Consider the following 15,709-nt stretch of genomic DNA (forward strand, 5'->3'; position numbering starts at 1 on the left):
CCTAGAGTCTAAATTGTTCCGGGTCGGAGACACGATAGTTAAGTTATCGTATGTTCAAGTCAAAAGGAAGGCAGAAACACGAACGCCACATGAGCCGGCCCTGAACATGTAGGCGAAAGGTATTGTCACGCGTGTTAGAATACACGGACGGCTGTGCTCTAGCGTGCCCGTGGCGGATTTTGAATGTGTTTACTAAAACCCAGTAGGTGTGCAAGTCATGCTACAGCTAGAGCAAGTGCCCATGCTTGACGAAAACAGAGCCGTTTGCCTGGTTCTGATCCTCTTCCTTTTCAAGTGTTAAAATAAGTATCAAAAGATACACACAAATACACACATGCAGCAGATACTCGATACCCGTTTGTTTGAAGACTGAAGCTTAAAATCCTTCTGGCTAGTTTGTTTAAAGATCAGTGGCAGAAGAGGAATAAGGTGTGTGTGTGTGTGTGTGTGTGTGTGTGTGTGTGTGTGTGTGTGTGTGTGTGTGTGTGTGTGTGTGTGTGTGTGTGTGTGTGTGTGTGTGTGTGTGTGTGTGTGTGTGTGTGGAGAAGAGTGAAAAGGAGAAGAGTGTGTTTGTGTGTGTGTGTGAAAGAGAAGAGTGTGTGTGTGTGTATGTGTAGGTGTGTGTGTGTGGTGTGTGTAAGACAGCATCTTTGCACCAAACTCTTCAGAATAAGTTAAATCAAGAGAATCCCTGCTCCTTCGCTGCTCCTTCTCTCCTTTTACTAAGTTGCCAATTAGCAAGCAAGTATTTGAAACGTTCCTGGTGTCGAATGCGGCGAGCCCTTTCGGAGATATGATAAGCTCACTCACGGCAAGTGCCGGATATTTAAAGTTTTCAAAACATGGGAAAATATGCAACATGCATGCTGTGCACAGTGTGTGCGCCGCGCTGCACACTGCACACTCAATCTAAAAATGTAAATTACTATTTCCGCAAAGGAAACATAGGAGATGCTCCGTACCCAAACTGTGTGGCTCAGTTTCTCTCTGGCAGAGAAAACCCATCTGTAACATTTTGGGGTAAGAACTTAAAAATGGGGAATATGAAAAACATGGGATAAGCAATAAGCATTTGTGGTAGTTTTCTGTGTGATGATTTTGTAAGGTTGTGGTTTTTCCCGTGACAACAACATTTGGCGAGCTTTCTGCACAGCGGGCCCATATGCTGTGTGTCCCCTGGTCCGGTTGGGCTAGGGAATGGCCATAAACTGTCCTGAAGCACTGCCAAAGTGATGCCATGCAGGGGTTCAGTGAGTCCAAAAGCCGTGTCCACAGACCTGTGGCTCAGGTGTATTTTTAAAACCTTCGGCTGTTTTTTTTTTATTTTCTTCATTGCACTTCTTTCTTTCTCCAAACAGTCAGTGACGTCATTACTTACAATAGGTAGTGCACTTGGCGTCAAAGTAAAACTTAGTTGGTGTGCTGTAGCTCTTTGAGTGTCAGTAAGGGATACACACGCACTCACACGAGCCCTGTTTAAGTATTTGTCAGCGGCTGCCACTGCGAGTCAATTGGGGGATGTCGCTATTTATCTTGACATTGCACGCTGTGGTGAATATACAGTGGGCCGACTGAACGAAACGGCTGGATACTGCTGCGGGACTTTGATTAAAAAGCAATTTTTTACTGGAAAAAAATAGGAGGAGAAGTCAAGGGGTGGGTGGAGGGAGGAATGAGATGCGGAGGACATGGGCTTTGCTGCATGCGTACAGAACAGCAGCGCGAGGGGTGAACCTGCACAGCCAGCAGTACTAATGCTTATCCTCAAGTAAAATGTTTGAAACTCTTCTTTGCTGAAGCACTGAGTGACTGGGTGAGTGAGTGACTACATAAGTGAATGTGTTTGAGTGAGTGGCTAAGTGAGTGATGGTTGGAATGACTACATGCATGAATGTGTGTGAGTGAGTGTGTGAGTGAGTGGCTGAGTAAACTAATGACTACATGCATGAATGTGTGTAAGTGAGTGTGTGAGTGAGTGAGGGTGGGAATGACTACATAAGTGAATGTGTGAGTCTGTGAGTGAGTGAGTGAGTGAGTGAGTGAGTGAGTGAGTTGCTACAGCAAAACCACTCTCTACTCTCTCAAAGGCTGTGTTCAGTGATAACAGACATTGCAACAGACAGGACATTAGGGTGCAGTGTTCTGGAAAACATGGGCCATGAAAACAAGGAAGCAACAACAACAGAAAAATTCAACAAGAACAATACTGAGGTTGAGAACTTTCAACAAACAATATAAGACCAGTGACCTGCTAGCCTTTCTTTTGTCAGTGTGCTTGTATGTGAGTGAGTGAGTGAGTGAGTGAGTGAGTGAGTGAGTGAGTGAGTGAGTGAGTGAGTGAGTGAGTGAGTGAGTGAGTGAGTGAGTGAGTGAGTGCGTGAGTGCGTGAGTGCGTGCGTGCGTGCGTGCGTGCGTGCGTGCGTGCGTGCGTGCGTGCGTGCGTGCGTGCGTGCGTGCGTGCGTGCGTGCGTGCGTGCGTGCGTGCGTGCGTGCGTGCGTGCGTGCGTGCGTGCGTGCGTGCGTGCGTGCGTGCGTGCGTGCGTGCGTGCGTGCGTGCGTGCGTGCGTGCGTGCGTGCGTGCGTGCGTGCGTGCGTGCGTGCGTGCGTGCGTGCGTGCTTTCATGTCTGGTAACAAGGTCTGGTTGTGTGACTACAGAAGCCCATTCCTGGACTGCTGTTCAACACTGTGTACCAGCGAAAGGGTGACTCATGGGGGAGCGAAAGCACCCCCTTTGCATTGTGGGTATTCTGTTCAGTGTTTCTAAAACACAAACACACGCGAGCCATACATTGAAACACACTGTACATACATAGCAATAAGGCTGGCTCCGGGGACATGTATTGAATTGAAATTCAGTCTTGTTTTGCGTTATGTGAATTTTATGGGGGGGGGGAATGATCCATGTTTGATCCATGTCTGATACATTCATGCAAATGAAGCCCTTTGAGACTACACTTGTGTTATGCGCGAGTGTGTTTGTCTGCTTGTGTATGCGCAGCAAAAGCCTCTCCGTGGAGCACCCTACAGTAACTGCAGAGCCCTCAGCGACCTCTCCGACCGACCCTCCTCCTACACCATGCAATAGCCTCTCAGCACCACTTGTACATGGTGAGTATTCCTGTGGCGTACGCACGCATCGACCACACCACTGGGATTAAACATCCATTTTCTAGTGTCGGCAAAAGTTAGAAGTTAGAGCATGCTTTTTTTCTGTGTTTGTGTGTGTGTGTGTGTGTGTGTGTGTGTGTGTGTGTGTGTGTGTGTGTGTGTGTGTGTGGCTGTGTGTGTAGTTCACAACTTCACAGTAGATGACGCAATAGTGCATCTGTCAGCGAAGCAAAACAACCAAAATTAAATCTAGAATATGTCAGGATCGCGGTTCGCACTGCATGAGAGGAGGAGATGTAAAAAGAGGAAAATGAAAGACAAGATATGTATGCACACACACACGTGTAAATATATACTCTCTCACATATACATGTGAGAGGGAGATAAAAATACAGCAGAATGAAAAGAGAGATATGCACACACACACACACACACACACACACACACACACACACACACACACACACACACACACACACACACACACACACACACACACACACACACACACACACACACACACACACACACACACACACACACTTGACAGAGGAAGTTGGAAAGAGAGGAGAATGAAAAGAAAGATATGTAAACACACACACGCGTGCATATATATATAGAAATAATAGAGAGAGGAAGGAGGAGACGAGGAAGAGGAGGCAGTAATGTGTGGTGAGGAGAACAAGGGGAATGGGGAAGAGCAGAGAGATCACAGAGGGAGTCAGTCTTTCAAATTTCTAGCTCATGATCAAAACTCACAGAGCAGCGTGGGTTCCTGTGTGACTCGGCATTCAACCCACATTCACATATTCTCATATCTCACGAATTAAGGGCCCCCGGTGACTTTGACTAAAGTCACAACAACGCGTGAAATGTCAGCCGGTGCATATCTTTCTCTGTGCTACTGTGACACATCTCCCAGTAAAACAGGTAATTAACACAGGACAGAACGGAGGTGGAGAGAGATTTGGTCAGACGGGATTCGATTGGATCGTGAGAAGAGTGACAAAACACCCAGAAAACAGTGTGTTAGCATAGCCCAGAGTAAACTCTCAATTGAAAGTTATGCAAATAACATTTGAATAAACATTGTTTCTGTTGGAAGAGGCATTTGATTGAACTTCTTTCATAATATAGCATATTTTGAAAATACACTTATATTATCAGCTAACAAGACATACTTGCAGCTGACAAGCTAGCAGGGTGAACATGAACTATGAAGATAGGTATCGCAACAGCAAGGCACAAGGAATTCTAACTTCTCCCTCACAGTACACGAACGCCCAACTGAACCAAGCCTGGCTGAAAAAGTCTCCAGCCACGGAGAGTGCACATACTTGTTACTGAAAAGCGATGCCAAGTCCTCCAGAATGTGTCCAGACCGCCTGTTCTAAGCAACAGGGACAAGTTATTCTGGGCTCGAGTTTCAAAGAGGGAGAGAAGGTCTGTCTTCTAAACTACAGCGTGTGTGTATGTGTGGGTGAGTGTGTGTGTGTGTGTGTGTGCCTTTTTGTATGGCAAAGAGTCCATCTGGAGCAATACATCTTCAAAGCAAAGATGTTGATAATAATATTGCATGTCTTAAGAAATGTAGGGAGCATAGTTTTCCCATGACACATAAGCACACATTCATATAGCTTGGAGCGTTTTATCATCTTTTGTGCGAGCGAATGTGGAAATCTCAAGGCGTTGCGTGCGGTTCGATGCTACAGCATCGCTACTTTACCCAATTAATATGTGAAATGGGAAATATTATGACACATTTATAGAATATATTATATTTCTACGCTGATTATATTACAACAATAGAATGAATGCATTTATAAATGAGAAGCTTACAATTCTTTAAGGGTCTTTTCTTTTTTATATAACGTCGGGGCCTTGAGACGAAAGATAAACATTAATTAATTGACCACATTACGACCATTTCATACGGGACACGAATCGTACAACTGTCTTCCATTGCTGCATGTTCTGGAGTCATGTCACATGATGTTGCTAACATAGGCGTCGCCAGGGCCGTCGTAAAGGGGTGAAAGGTGATGACGATTCTAGGGGCCCACAATTTTATTTTTTTTACCTACCAGCCCATAGTACTAGCCCCCCCCCCCCCCCCGTCCCCCCCGTCAACAATTGATCCATCCACCCCCCCCTCCCCCGTCAACAATTCAGCGCAGGGGGGCCCATCAGTACCTCTTGTATAGGGGCCCAGGACTTGGTGCAACGGCCCTGGGCGTCGCTAATAGTCCGCCTGTGACCAAAAACATCTGCAACCTGCAAATGGCTGGTCCTGGAACATCCGTTAATGCCACTCAATCTGCCCCCACTAAGACACTGCATAGAGTTAGATGAGAGCTAACTGTTCCAGCCGCCAATAATATTGTCAGAGACATGCAAGGTGGGAATGCCCTCCAGCAAGGTCACCGCTGTAGCAATATCTAATACTTTCTTCTGAGACAATATTTTTATATCCCACACTGCCATGAACGTATCCGGTCGTCATTTAACGCAAAATAAGGGTCAGTGGATATTGAAATTCTTCAGCTGGATACCTTTAGCATGTATGTTAAATTGGTGCAGAGCTGCGTGTTTACATCCAATTTCTGTTATGAGGTAATACTATCTGGCAATCGCTTGGAGGTAGGCTAAAGAGCACTGGGAGGGACATTAGCGTCGGTTCATACAGTCAAAAGGGATTGACTCGTAGTGTGGGGGTTCTGTTGGGACAGGGCAGGGGAATACGCCCAGCACGACCATGGAGAACAACAAATTCAGCAGAAATCCCCAAATGCAGTATTGCTAGCTTCATGCTGTGTATAGGGGATGAATAGGAGTCTTGAATTCTAATCAACAAACACAGAATATTTCAATAAAACAATATTGAACTAATCATTCAGAACATGGAAATGAATAACAGAGACAATCACTCGGAAATAATCACCAGGGAACATAAATGACATACATTACAAGATAACTATTGAAAAGGTGTTGATTTAGATAACGAAGAATATGAATACAAATAAGGATAATGAAATAAAGGAACACTGATAACAATGAGAGTAAATAACTTTTATGTTGTCTTTGTGATATTCTCCCCTGTTACGTTAATTAGTATAAGAAATTTAGCAATAGGAGTGCCCAGCTGGAGTCTATCAGCAGAGATAGACTCCAGCTGGGGCACCGCACTCTGAGGCTGTCGACCTCAACAGCTGGACTGCTATACCAAACAGTGTTGTTCTGACTTACTAGTGGTGACTATGTTTGTTGTGTATGCCTTGAACTCTGCATTAGGGTGGCATTTACAACAGACTCTGCAGGCAGATTCAACGTTGTTACTATTTCACAGCCAGTGTCGCGAACCCTGGTCTGCCTGGTGGGTCAGAATGCTGCGAATCAGAAGCCATGGGATATGGCATGATGGACATGATCCTGAAGGATTTTAAGCAGGGAAAGGGCTGTCTCTACATAGATGCTCAAGAGACCCAAGTACATACTGGATATTATTAACTATTAATTAGTATTAATATGCACTTGTATGATGCTCTATGTTTTTTGCTGTGTTTTTCGTCCTACCTTCTACTGCTATGCTTTCTTAAGCTTTTTTAAGGGATTAATGAGGACCCTCAAAATGAATTGAACACCGAAAGACGAGACAGGAAGGTCCTCCGGAGTTTCTCTAAACAGGCCCCGCCCCTCCCCTCGTACCTTGCCCAGCTGATTGGCCGGCGGGGGCAGACTGCTTCCGTTGAGCACGTGACATTGGATGCTGAGCAGCGAGCCGGCCGCCTCCTCGGGGTCCGGGTCTCTGTCGCCCACGTCCCGCTGAGAGTGCTGGCGGCGACGGTTGCCATTGGGGCGGGGGGCGTGGGGGGCGGAGGAGGAGGAGGAGGAGGAGGAGGGGGAGACGGCCTGCTGGATCACCACGCAGGACAGACCCGGGGAGGAGGCCGGACGCACGCTGATGGCCTCCAGGGCGATGTTCGCAGACACCTTAGTCCAGAGATGGAAATAAAGGAAGCAATGCTTTATAAATATAATAAAATAATAAAAAAGACAGGGACATGCAGGATGTGGAGCAGGAAGGGGCGGAGCCAGAGACATGACACATTTTATTGCAATATAATTTAGTTGGATGGCTTTCATCCAATGAGACAGTAGACAGGAAAGAGGAAGATATAAATCAAACAAACAGGGAAGGCCGAGCTAAAGCAGCACTAGGAAATGTACAGCGGCAAATTCGCATCCGATGAACCTACCCGGCAATAACAAAGGTACCGGCTATGAGCGGCTGTGGCCGTCCAGCATATATATGTGTGTGTGTGCGTGTGTGCGTGCGTGCGTGATGTACCTTGGATACGACCTGGTGGTCCGTGGTCAGAGCCATGTCGGCGATGCGCTCCACACACTGGACGATGCGGGTGCAGGCCCGCGCCTCGTTCTGTGCCATCCACAGGACGTGCTCCTCCACCAGCATCATGTTGCTGGCGATGTCCCACACGTAGCCCCCCAGCTGTGGAGACCGCCGAAACACCTCGTTATGGTCCCATTCATAGACATATATAGTACGTACTGTACACACACACACACATATATATACTATATATACAGTATGTATGTATATATATTTATACACATTTTTACACATACACACACACACACATATATAGTTTATATACAGTATGTATGGACATGTTTAGAAATCTTTATACATACATATATATACATAGACACACCCGCACACACACACATATATATATATATATATATATACACACACACAGTATATACTCTTTATATAAATCATGTATAATATATAAAATATATATTCATAGTAGCATAACGACTGGATGCCCTTAGCAGTGTTTTATTGCTATCATGCACACACACAACCATATACACACAAACACACACAGGCAAACAGCAGCCATACACACTCAGACTCATCATTACATCGATCACGTCGACAACAATAGACACATTTATAATATAATCTCCAGTCCGAAGTATGAGGGCGGAAAAAAAGTGTCTTCATTCATTACGGGCAGATTTAATTTCGATTAGCCCTACCGTTGGGACATAATCACTTCCTTGGGATGACAGTTAGCTATTTACACCTCCTTCCTTTCACCCCCCTTTTTAATTTCCAGTTGCTTCATCATACTGCTCCTCTGTGGCTTACGAGGGTGGTCATGGTGGGAAGATACAAGCTGCTGTGAATATCCAAGAAATACCCTGCTGCAGCGGTGGGGGCTGAACGAGCACAGACACACACACACACCAGCTAGCTACAGCTATGAGCAGCTCAACCGTTCATTATGGGAAACGCTGGATTATCTGCGGCCTCGCAAGACCCGACCTTTTAAACATGACGTGAGGCACCGATAACCTGATAACCCCTCTCCCAGCCACGGGAAACAAAAGGGGAAGGGAGTCATTTGTGGGTTTTAAATAGAGCGCGCTCCCAAGAAGAATGCACATGTGTCGTCTTCAGGGCGGTGACTGCCATTCAGCTCGGCCAGCAGCACAGCAGCGAAAGGAAAGGAGGTAAAACGTTAAGCTGTCTGCAATCGATTGAGGGGCTTTGAGCAAGAACGCGTCGTTCTGCCTGTGTCTTTTTAAAAAGCCCCTCTCTCTCTCCCTCCCTGTCTTCTTCTCTCAAAATGTCTTTGTCTTTCTCTCGCTCTCTCCCTATGTCTCACTCTTTCCGTCTGTCTTTATGTCTCTCTTTCTCTCAGCATGTCTGTCTCTCTCTCCCACAATCCTCAGTTTGTGTGTGTCTTTCTCTCAGCATGTCTTTCTAACTCTCGCTCCCTCCATCTCACTCTATCCATCTGTCTCTCTGTCTCTCTTTTTTCTCAGCATGTTTGTTGTCTCTCTCCATCTGTCTCACTCTTTCCATCTGTCTTGTTGTCTCTCTTTCTCTCAGAATGTCCGTCTCTCTCTCCCTCCGTCTCACTTTTCCCCTCTGTGTTTATGTCTCTCTTTCTCTCAGCATGTCTGTCTCTCTCTCTCTCCCTCTCTACCTCTGCATGAGTGTCTGTCTCTCTCGCTCTGCATGACCATCTATCTATCTCTCTGCTTTCCCTTTCACCACCACCGCATCAAATTGAATTGGTGGAAAAAATCCCTTGATTCTTCCGTCCCACGCAGCATCTACTCAACAGATTTCCACTACTGTAACAGGAGCTGTAGCTGCCCACCTTTGGCAGAAATCGGAATGAAACGTGCACATCCGAAATGTCAGCGTAAATGAAAAAGGAATGTGGTTGCCCTTTAAATCCTATTGGCTCAGATTACTGTTTAATTCATAAAAGCACAACTGTGCATGTTTCTAGTGTAGGCTGCCTATCACAATCACTAACACCTTTACCCACCACAGAGCGTATGTGTCGTTCCACCATGTCTAAATATGGTTTTGCTTTTGTGAAGGACTTTTGTGCGTGTGTGTGCGTTGTGTGTGTTCCTACATCTCTGTGCTTCTCGGCCAGCCGGGTGAGCCTCTCCACCAGGTGCGTGACGAAGATGACGTCCATTACGTCGGTAAACAGCGCCGCCCTGCTGGTGAGCACCACCAACTGCTGCCCCAAGGGCCTAGCGTTACTGCCGTTGATGGTCATCTTGGCAAAACAAGGAGAGAGGAAAATACATATTATTATACTTATGACTTAATTTTTTTGGCAAGGCAAGGCAACTTTATTGATAGTACTTTTCATACACGTGGCAAACTCAAAGTGCTTCACTAAAAACATCATCATAAAATAATAAAATAGATAAGTCAAATAGAATAAAATGGAGAAGTAAGAGAAAAAAAAAGGCAAAGTAAAAGAATTACAGTGCAATGTATTTAAGATTTAGCAGAAAGCTAATGCAAACATAAATGTCTTCAGTCCCGTTTAAAAGTAGTCAGAGTTTGGCAAGTCTTAAATTCATGAGAGAGCCTTCTTTTTTTTTGGATTGTATTTTGTTTTGTTATTTTAGTCTTTTAAAACTTTAATGTATGTGTTTTGAAGGTGACTAGGTTTAAAACAAATTCTGGTTCTGAAAAGCACCCCACACCTAATTAAACAGTAATTATTCACCTTGTTGCTTATTGGCAAGGGCTAGGGCTACAATACTGAAATAATTATTGTCTGTGTTTCATCCTGTGATTAAAACATCTGTTAGGAAATAGAGGTGCATACTGACTAAGAATGAGATTCATTTGTATTACAATAAGCATAAACAATGTGTGTAGTGTGTGTAATGAGTCTGTAGGGAACGCTGAATGATGAATAAAAAAGTACGTAAGCTGATACAGCATGGAAACCCAATACATTAACATATTGAAGTATATAGAATACTGGACCTCAATAATATCTGTTAATTGTCAGGGGAGTTAATCATTTCATTGAACGGAAATTAATTGTTTACATGGCATAATAATGTTAACAATAATTAAAAAGGAAAGTACATTAGATGACACAAAACGACAATTAAAGTATATCGGTTCAAATTCGTGGTGAGTTGTTGTGTGTTTTGTAATCAAGATAGCAGTGTCAACTCCCCAGTTCAGGCCGTGATTTGGGGAGGGGGTGGGGGGAGGTCGAGGGTCCGTCCTACCTGGGTGTTCTCGTGCAGCGCGCGGGTCAGCTCGCTGGCGTAGGGGCACTGGGTGTAGTCCTCCTCGGCCCAGCGGCCGGCCCGGTCGCACCGCCGCCACGCCTTCTTCTCTGGCCGGGGGGCCGCCCGCTGGGGCGGGGGACGCTGCTGACGATGCGGGTTGTGTCGGGCGGGGGCGTGACCGGCCAGGTGTGGCGCAGAGCCAAACGTAGACGGGGCACAGGGCAGGAAGGCCAGGATGCCGGCCAGGGTCTTCGGCCACCTGAGAGGACAACGTGACAACTTGGATTTTTGTCAAAGACAATTTCGGCTTTCGGTACGTACATTTCTTAACCTTCTGGTCAATCTTTTCCAAGAGCAGGAAGAACAGTTTTTAGTTTCATGGTTTCAGGGTAACATCGTCTCATCTCAAGACGGAGCTGGGTGCTTTGAATGTTGGCGAGAGGGAGGGCGGGACTTTAAATAAAAATAAAACTGCATATTTATGCTCCTTGTCGTTTTTCCAATGATGTTGTTTGCTTTTTCTCATGTTTTTAGCATTTTTCTCGCCCTGGGAACTGTTGACTGATGAAAAGAGCTCCCATGTGAGTAAGAGATTGGTAATTGTGTTTCATTAGGCTAGATATATTTGATAACACTCATTACCCTCTCCCAGCAGGTTTCAGAGTGGAGGTTAAACTTTGAGCAAAGTCAAAAATCAATCAATATGGCTTTTACTTTATTGTTACTTTCTAAACGGAAGGTGACTTTATTTAAAGTAGAAGGTTAACAGCTCAAAAGCTGTTTTGACAGCCATTCTAACACACACACACACACACACACACACACAGAGGGGAAATCTGTCCCCTCTCTACAAAAAAGACAGAGAATGGTTCTAATTTTCCAGCCCATTACGCCCGGAGCCACCGCGGCCCCTCCCGTCTCGGGGCTCTGGAAGTGGGCCACAGTCAGAGTACAGTGGGCTCCAACATGCAAGGGACAGTAAAACGTGCTGCCGGGTTTAAGCTGTAACCCCAGTACTAAATCTCCTCCAACCACCACGGCAGCACAGCCCACAGGGGTAGCGGAGGAGAATAGAGAGAGGTGGGCCGAGGACAGAGGGAAGGAGGGAGTGAGAGAAGGACACACAGATGGGGAAGGAGAGGGAGAATGAGAGAGACGGAGAAAGAAAGAGACAGACAGACTTTCAGAAGAAGTAGCGAGTAGGGATGGCATGACAATCAACTACATGCTTGAATCAACACACCATCTGCTGCGATTGATAAACTTGCGCCCTCGTACATCCATCAATAAAAGCTTAAAGCATGACAAATTGTCGCAGCTTGAATAAAATATCACAATATTCTACCCAGCAATATATAATGTATAAATTGGGGCGGTTTCTATCGTGTCTTTGTAACGGTGTCATCTTGGATAACACTGTGCAGGGCAATGGGAATACTTCACTATTTATTTTTCCAGTTGGGGACCAATGGAAGGCTCCCATCTCGAGGAATAGCTAATCATGTGTTGCCTGCAAGCAAATTTGAAGAAGTATTAGCCTAGCATGAATCAACCAATAAAATAGAGCAAGTATCCCAGCAGGAGTGTATCCGTTTGACAGCAGACTTGCGGGATCCACCTAGATAGCAAAAGCCGTGCAGAGTTGCCCTGTTTAGCGCCGTGAAACTGGCCCGTTTCACCGAGCAAAGCTACCCTGTTTAGCAGCATGGAGGTGGCCTGTTTAGAACAGCAGAGATGGCCTGGTTAACAGCACACAGCTAATCTGTTGCACAGTGGATGGCTAGCTAGAGTGCGAGGAAGGTGGGTGGTGTTGGTGGTGTTGGTGGTGTTGGTGGTAATTAGACATGTCATGCAAAGAACATAAAAGCGCATGATAATAGAATAGTCTTTTTTTTTTTTACTACCAGGCACACTGCAGTGCCGACAGTATGCTTTGCCTGTCGTCTGTCATCGCCATAGACACAAAGTCACCTGATGGAAGAATGCTGGGGATCCAGTGGCTGAGCTGTCGCGCTGCGTTGTAGTTTCTGACACTTTAATTCTCTCACTTAGTGTATGATCCACCGTGTGTCTGATCATCTCATCGCAGCTCATCCCATGGCTTGTGGAGATGCCTGTCGCGTGCTTGAATTGCCTCATTCTTTCGACTGTTCCTTTTTTTTTTTTTTCATTGGGACACCAGGTATGGGCATTGATGTGTGCACAATGACAAGAAACCATAATTGCTTTTGTTATTGTTGTTGTCGTGGTCATCGCCTGTTCGAGTATTTTAATAACCAATTTACAATTATTGTTCTGCACCAAATAATGAATAGCTTGGACATGACGTCGTACAGCAGACCCTGAGGTCGTTAACAAGGCCCCACTGACCTGAAGTCCCCCTTGTTGTTGCTCATTCTGTCGGCTGCGCAGTACGTGGCTGACGTCTCCACCACGACAATTTCCATCTGACGGGACCTGTTGCCACGGGAACTGATCACCTGGCACTCCCAGACGCCAGCTACGCCCACGTCAATGTTGGACAGGAAGATCTCACTGGTCAGGGGGGATACAGAGGAGGGAGACAGACTGTAAACACTGAAAATGGTGTGTGTGTGTGTGTGTGTGTGTGTGTGTGTGTGTGTGTGTGTGTGTGTGTGTGTGTGTGTGTGTGTGTGTGTGTGTGTGTGTGTGTGTGTGTTCGGTGTGTGTGTGTGTGTGTGTGTGTGTTCATGGGTGTGTGTGTGTTCACGTGTTTATGGGTGTGTGTGTACATGTGTGCATGCGTGCATGCGTGCGTGCGTGTAGACACACATGTGTGGGTGAAGAACAAATGAGGAATTCATCTTCGGACCCAATACTCATCTAGGGCGTGTAAATATGTGATGGTTCTTAAAATAATAATGTTCACTCAGGACTATCAATGCAGGCTTGAGTCTTCTTTGTCAGGTCACACTTCCGCCTCGATGGAAATTAACTGATTCAACCGATGAACATACAAGATCGACAAGGACTCACTCATGTTCCTTGCCAAACAGGCTAATATCAAGGATTAGGCATATTATGTAAAAATAAATAAAAAATAAATAAAACTGAGTGAAAAGGGATTGCTTAGCAACAAGACAATATCACCATGGAGATGTGCACTACATGGCAAAAACGCAGTAAATTAATCTACCAATAAATCCCAATTGCAGTCAAAATATATGCAATATTGTTGGTTGGACTACTTCAGCGCACCTCAGCAGACATCTTACTACTATAATAGCAGGCCTGTCGCACCAGTTACTCAAGCTACAAAGGTGCGCATGTGCCAAGCAGCCTGCAGCTCACACACACTGACAGCACGCGCGAACGCATACATACACCGCAAGCACGCACATACACACCACATACACACACCGCACACACGCACACGCGCATGAAATGGGCAGCTCCGCCATCGACACACGCGCAGGTAAGAACACACACGTGAATTTCAAATTATAAATATGTACAATTTATGTTGAAAGTATAGACCGTCGCGATTCCCATTGAAACGAATGGTGCGGCGAATAGTCTTCAAAATGAGAGCTGGTAAATCGGGAAAAATTAATCAAACTGTTATCAGACAATGCGGTTTATAGCATGTCCAACATGGTATAGACCCTAGAGTATCTGTGGTATAAAGGCTGGGGCGAATTTCGAATTATAAATATGTAGCTACAATGTATCTTTTAAATACGTCCATGGAACAGATGGCCAATGTGAATAATAGATAGGCCTACGTGTGTGGACCGCTGAAGAGGTAAAACTTTTCCATGCTCTCATGGAAGAAAAAAACATCACAGCTATTTTAGATGGAAAACAACAACGCAATTCCACTAAATATCAGGACCTAAGAGAGAGCATGTTATCAAAAGGATACGAAAAGCCCTGGAATGTGTTTAGTTTTCCGCTCCAACCACTTGATGGAAACGCACCTAATTCAAATTTATTTTTTGTGAAATTTCTAAAGATTTGCTTCACCTTTAGATGGAAACGTGACTACTGTCCCTATAACACAACAAAAACATGTCAATAACACTCCTCCTTGGCCTCCCGAAATGTCTTTACACTTTGTTGCTCAAACGTAATATTACTCTCCTCCTTGAGCTTCCCGAAATGTCTCACGATATTTATATCCCCTTCCCGCCCTGCGGACTGTTTTAGTGGTTTTATTTTTCTTATGTTTTGTGGGTATGCTATGTGTGACTGTAGGCTACTGCTGCCTGTCTTGGCCAGGACACTGGAAGAGATGTTTAATCTCAATGGTGATTATTATTTTCAACTAACCAATAGTAGTTGCCTTGCATTTTAAAATGTCAATGCCCCTTTCAGCCCTGATTTACAGTAAAAGCTATTTAATAATTGACTTGCATGCATAGTAACTTTCCATTGAACAATTTCCCCTGTTACCATAAGTTGAATAATTGTATAATGTGATTAAATGCTCACACACTAGCTATTTCAGACACACGTGTTAGTCCTGATATTCTCCTGATGGGCTGTATGTGTGAACAACATATCCTGACATTTGTACCCTGAAAATCACCTGAATAATATTACCCCTGAGGAAGTATTTTCTCTGTAGGAAATGTAAATAACCCTATATGTGAATAAGGAGTAGAAAGTCTGAATTTCTCACACCACTTCAGTTGGCGTGTTGATGACGTTTCTGCATGTCCTTGAGTGGCCCCCTAAATGATAATCAGTCTGTTGCCTTTTGGTCGCTGAATGGTTAAAAAATATTTAAATGTTGGCAATGCTTTTAAGAGTCATTTATGGTGAACGGATTTTATACGTTGTAACATTATAGGCAAAATGTTATTATATTATGCGCTCAGAAATTTGTTACGTTATCGACTGGGGTTACCACATTATAGCTATGGGTTTAATTGGAACTACAGGTTGAGTGTGCGCAATGCACTTGCAAAAAGTTTAAAAAAAGCACTTGCTCTAGTTTAAGATAATGTTATAGAAGGGGACACATTCAAAGAA

At 44.9% G+C, this 15,709-nt stretch overlaps 1 protein-coding gene across 1 annotated transcript in view; it reads right to left on the reverse strand.

The window, feature by feature from the left end:
• LOC132473657 (adhesion G protein-coupled receptor A3) overlaps positions 1 to 15,709 on the reverse strand; it is a 123,551-nt gene that overhangs the window by 64,549 nt on the left and 43,293 nt on the right. Inside the window, exons 8-12 of the mRNA XM_060073869.1 lie at positions 13,082 to 13,246; positions 10,709 to 10,970; positions 9,577 to 9,726; positions 7,458 to 7,619; positions 6,815 to 7,099 (exon numbers count right to left, since the gene is read on the reverse strand). Coding sequence (XP_059929852.1) covers positions 6,815 to 7,099; positions 7,458 to 7,619; positions 9,577 to 9,726; positions 10,709 to 10,970; positions 13,082 to 13,246 — 1,024 coding nt within the window. The remainder of the gene's footprint in view (positions 1 to 6,814; positions 7,100 to 7,457; positions 7,620 to 9,576; positions 9,727 to 10,708; positions 10,971 to 13,081; positions 13,247 to 15,709) is intronic.

The sequence above is a fragment of the Gadus macrocephalus genome, chromosome 15 (assembly GCF_031168955.1).
Source record: "Gadus macrocephalus chromosome 15, ASM3116895v1".
Taxonomy (NCBI): Eukaryota; Metazoa; Chordata; class Actinopteri; order Gadiformes; family Gadidae; genus Gadus; species Gadus macrocephalus.